The following is a 5,425-nucleotide window of genomic DNA, read 5'->3' on the forward strand; positions in this document are numbered from 1 at the left end:
CACTTATATTTTCCTTCCACCCGGGCACATTCCGTCTAGCTCCGCCACTGACCATATGCACCCACCATCTGAGACCATCAGTCGGGGATCTCCCCTATAGAGCGAGCCATCCCATGCTGATAATAGGCGTGGGTAGCTGGATCTAGCGAGCTTGGGTCCAGGAGGAAGGTGGGAACATGATCTTGAGTACTGTACACAAATTTTTTCCGTTGAAAAAGCTTTATTCTTGAATATCTTTTGATCCGCCGTATACAAGTGCAAGCTCAGAATAATTTCTCCATTCTCTCGCGTGCCATGCACTGCTTCTGTCACAGTCTCAACAGCCACTTTGGAAAAAGCTTTATTATTGCTTGCAATGCATTCAAGTCCATATAAACGGGAGTACTCGGCTACTCGCAGCGCTGGGCTCCTTCAGTTCAGTCTGCCACACAATTCAACACGGGAGGAGTGAGACTGAGACATGGAGGCCACGACGAAGAACCAAGAAACAGGCGCCGGCGACAAGAGCGCGCGGCCGTCGCCGCCGGCGCTGCCGTGGTCGGTGAGGCTCCAGCTGTTCGCGCTCGTCACCGCCAACGACATCGCGCAGCGCCGCGACGGGACCGTCAACCGCTTCCTCTTCTCCTTCGGCGACCGGCAATCGCCCGCGAGGCCGCGCCCGGACGCGCACGGCGTCCGCTCCGCCGACGTCACCGTCGACGCCTCCCGGAACCTCTGGGCGCGCGTCTACTCCCCCGCGGCGGAGGCGGCCGGGCGGACCCCGCTCCCCGTCCTCGTCTACTTCCACGGCGGCGGCTTCACGCTGCTCTCCGCGGCCTCCACGCCCATCGACGGCATGTGCCGCCGCTTCTGCCGCGAGCTGGGCGCCGTCGTCGTGTCCGTGAACTACCGCCTCGCGCCCGAGCACCGCCACCCGGCCGCCTACGACGACTGCGTGGACGTGCTCCGCTACCTCGGCGCCACCGGCGGCCTCCCCGCGGACGCCTCCGTCCCGGTCGACCTCTCCCGCTGCTTCCTCGGCGGGGACAGCGCGGGGGGCAACATCGTCCACCACGTCGCCCAGCGGTGGACGGACGCGCCTCCCCCCGGCAGCCCCGTCAGCCTCGCCGGCATCATCCTCCTGCAGCCGTACTTCGGCGGCGAGGAGCGCACGGAGGCGGAGCTGAGGCTGGAGGGCGTGGCGCCGGTGGTGAACATGCGGCGCTCCGACTGGGCGTGGAGGGCGTTCCTGCCGGAGGGGGCGGACCGGAACCACCCGGCGGCGCACGTGACGGGTGAGGCGGGCCCGGAGCCCGAGCTGGCGGAGGCGTTCCCGCCGGCGATGGTGGCCGTCGGCGGGCTGGACCCGCTGCAGGACTGGCAGCGGCGGTACGGCGCCATGCTGCGGCGGAAGGGGAAGGCGGTCAAGGTGCTCGAGTTCCCGGACGCCATCCACGCCTTCTACTGCTTCCCGGAGCTCCCCGACTCCGGCAGGCTCGTGGAGGAGATCAGGGCGTTCATCGGGACCAACGCGCCCACTCATCGCCCCGATGCTTGAGAAGATCTGCGTGATGCGAGGGGTATAATTTGAACTTAATCCCTGTGTGATGCCTATAGCGATCAATTGCGTTTTGGATAATTGAATTGGAAGCTTTGGATCTGAAGTCGATTGAGACGAACTGCCGTGTGAGCCGTGAGGTGTCCGTGCGTGTGCACCGCATGGAGCACGAGGTCGTCGGTGCACGTGGGGCGGGGGGAGAACAGGCCACCCGTGTTCTGCCGGTATCGAGCGCGGACCACACGATGGTGCAATGCAATCCCTCTCAACCGGAGATTTTTTTTTCTAAGAAACGGTGTTCACACGCAGTGCGACGGCGCCTGAACTGCAACCATTTTTTTTCATTTCACTATCGAACACGCGTGTCAACAATGTACAGAAGCCTGGCATGGAAGGGAAATGCTCGAAAACGAGAGGCCACGAAGATGTAGCGTCACTTATCCTGCTCCAGGGAAAAGATCAGCTTAGAGCAACTCTAACAGAACACACATCCTGTCGACCCGTAAAACGCGTTTGCAGTTCGCGCAAAATCATTTTTGTAGGCTGGTTTAGACGACCACAGATGCAGACCCCTCAAACGGATCCATAAAAAAAAATATTCGCAGAATATACTTTTTTACGTGTCGGCTTTGCGGGGTCTGCTCTTTGCACCGCTGCATCCCGCATCTCATCGGTCCGTAAATATTAAATCCAACATAATACAACAATCGAAAGCAAAACTTAATTATTCAAATCAAACATAATACAATAATCATCCATATCTCTACTCCTAAAGGAGCAGTCCGTACGTCGTTGGTTCGTTCGTTCGACCTCCCCTCCCATCGATCCCACATATTTTTTTCTCCCCTTTTGAAGTCCACCTGGCCGATCAATTTTGCTGGCAGACCGATTCCCTACCTTCCTGCTTTTGTAATCTTCCTTTTTTAGACACTTTAATCTTCCTTGTATAGCCACGGACGATCAATCCCAGATCATATCCTTCTCACCCACGACAGCCAAACCCTATGAGCCCTTCCCATCACGTTTTTCTCCTGTGGCGTCTAGATAGATGAAACAGTGGCGCTCAGGGCAGCATCGGCGGCGGGCTTAGGATGATGGTGGAAGATGGGCGTGAGGTACAGATTTTTCCCTCTACCCGAGCCTGCTCATCTCTCCCATCTTGGTCTCTCTAGGAATGACGTGCGGCGGCGTCGAAGCAAGACAGTGGCACGGCTGCGTGATCGCGCCCTCGAGCGAGTGCGGTGGAGACGAACTGAGGGGCGCGGGGGAGGCAGACTGGAGGCACGACCGTCGGTGGGTTACTCTGCCATGCCGCTCTTCCTCTCCCCTTGTGTGTGCATCTTCTTCCATCTGGTAATGGTCGCTCCACTCTCCTCTGTTCCGGTTAGAGCGCCTTAATTTTTATTTGCCTTACCAACTTGCCGTCAGCCGGGTGTCCGCCACCGTCGCGATGTAAAGTAATCTATTTCATGCATATACGCTTTGTCTCTCCCTTATATCTCTCTTCCATGGGACTTCCTGGCCAGCCGTCGCCCAAATCAAACTCATCAGCAGCAGTTCATGGCAGCAGTCAATCCGTCAATGGGATCAATGCAGACCGCTGCGTGAGGCAATAAGCAAGACTTGTGCACGTACAACCCTGAGCTAGAAACTCGATCTATGTCAATATTTGTTCAAAGCTAATGTATCGATTTATTTGGACTGCTACAGTGATGTGATGTCTTAGAATTTGTTCATCATAACACAGTGTGAACAATTGATTTGGTTCATTGGTTCGGTGAACTGGTGCAGGTGTGTTCATGCCGGTGCCGCCATCACTCTTGGAGGTTTGAAGGGAACAACTGGATGCAATGGTGAATGGATGCAGTTGTATGCTTCTTTCTTGTTCTTGGTGTTCAACAGAAGTTGCAAGTTTATTATGCCTAGAGCTGTTATTTTGTGTATGTACTATAGGATGTATATTTGCCAAACTGTGTGAATTCTCCTATGACCCGGTATAAATTTTAGCTATCATTTAGTTTATCAATTCAGAACTGATTTTTTATGTTGGTTTTGTGAACCCAATTGCTGCTGTCAGATGGAGCTGTTTTGTTGGAGAAGTTTTGTGGCTGGGACAATGTCACCAATGACGAGGGGCCTCCATCCTGATAGATTATCTACTGCTGACATGTTTGATTTGCAGAGTTGATGTTGCACGAAGAAACAAGAAACATGTTTGATTTGCAGGGTGATGCTGCACTAATTCTTCAGTTTGTTGTCTTTCCAAACCAAAAGAAGTAAGCGCTTTATTTGGACAAGCCATGGTGACACCAACTCCCAGCCAAAGTGATATGTAATTTGACATAACTTATCCCTGGTTGTGTAATGGAGAAATTAGGGATGCCTGAGATCAGCGATGAGGCGGTGGCATGCGCTCGTCCTCTCAGCCCATGTTTTGCTGCCATGGTGCCCTTCACTTACGTCCGCCTCTAGCTGACGCTTGCAACACCTATCCCTTTCCACAGCTCATCCATAACGCAGGACAACACCACTAATGTGAGCACTGTTCAGTTAATTGTTGCTTTTATTCTTGAAGTCATCTTGGCTCCCTAATTCTAAGCATGACTGTAGTTGTTTGAATTATGTTTGCTCCCTAATTCTAAGTATTCTTCTTCTTCTTTTCCTTCACCAAAGTGGTTTCATGAACTCATAAGCGCTACACTTTGGTGGCCATGATATTTCTCATATGGCATCATGTCTTTTTCTATTCAGATCTCAACATGAAATTGTTGGACCAATTCTAAACTTGATTGGTGGTCGAAGAACAAAAAACTTGGACTCATGTTCACAACCTTGGAGGAGGGAAACATCAAAAGTTCGTTAGTGCAGGACTGTGCTGGGCAGCATGTGAGGCCCCAACCGACGCAGTCGTGCACCAAAGGCCCAGTACACATATACGCTACATCGTAAACTGTGGTCACTGCGTCTACTGGGACTATTTAGGTAATTTGAATTACCCTTATCTAAAAAATAAAGGCAATTTGAATTTTCTTCCAATCCCACATGAATGTCAGTAATTAGTATGACACTGGTATTGCAAATCTTCAGTGTCCAGTTTTTTTGGTAATGGAACATTTTGACCTACATAAATGGATTCCAGGAGAACATGATGCGAGCAGTACTGGCAAAAGCATGTGTGGTTAGATATTTGTTCGGAGGAATCATTACAAGAAAATGTGAAAGAGTAAGGTTTGGGAAGGATATGAAAGGAAGAATTGATATTCATGATGGAGTGCTGGTTATAGGATGACAGCCGGCTAGAGGATGAGGGTAGCTTCTTTCTGTTGGTTAAAGATCTCGTGGGTTCCTCCGACACTAACTATGTCTATATTATTGGTATGTGACCTGCATATGTTATGCTTAGATGCACTTCTAAATTTCTTACATGCGTATACATATTTTATTTATTGGTTTATCACTAATTTCTACTACAACCTGAGTATTGATCTCATGCATGCTTATACATAATTACTGTTGATTTACAACCATTTGTGATATAGCATTACTTTGCACTGTAATCAGGAAGATGTATCTTGACGATGATCTCATTATTTGACCGAAATTGGGATATATGAGATGGTCTATATATGTGAGACTCGTGGAGACTAATGTATGATTATTTCATTTCATTTTGATTTCCAGAAAGTGTTCTTTCAACAATATGATAGCATATGGCTCTATTTTACATTTGCTTATAAAAAATGGTCTAAATCAGTTCATAATTTCATATGTGTTGTTTAAAAAAATAATATCATATGTGTTTTCAGTATTAGTTTGGTTTGTCTCAAATGTGATAACAATTAGAAAATGGTGTAAATTTGGTTTAAATTTTAAATCCTTTTGTATGAA

The 5,425-nt window shown here is 49.9% G+C and overlaps 1 protein-coding gene across 1 annotated transcript; it reads left to right on the plus strand.

The window, feature by feature from the left end:
• The first annotated feature begins 323 nt into the window (after window positions 1-323).
• On the plus strand, window positions 324-1,658 carry LOC119353588 (probable carboxylesterase 18). The gene has a single exon (XM_037620209.1). The coding sequence runs from the start codon at window positions 461-463 to the stop codon at window positions 1,535-1,537; it is 1,077 nt and encodes a 358-aa protein (XP_037476106.1). The 5' UTR covers window positions 324-460; the 3' UTR covers window positions 1,538-1,658.
• The last annotated feature ends 3,767 nt before the right edge of the window (window positions 1,659-5,425 follow it).

This window comes from Triticum dicoccoides, chromosome 2A (assembly GCF_002162155.2).
Source record: "Triticum dicoccoides isolate Atlit2015 ecotype Zavitan chromosome 2A, WEW_v2.0, whole genome shotgun sequence".
NCBI lineage: Eukaryota > Viridiplantae > Streptophyta > Magnoliopsida > Poales > Poaceae > Triticum > Triticum dicoccoides.

What these genes read in the sequence shown, in the direction of transcription:
- LOC119353588 (XM_037620209.1), top strand. Translation starts at nt 461, where the DNA reads ATGGAGGCCACGACGAAGAACCAAGAAACAGGCGCCGGCGACAAGAGC.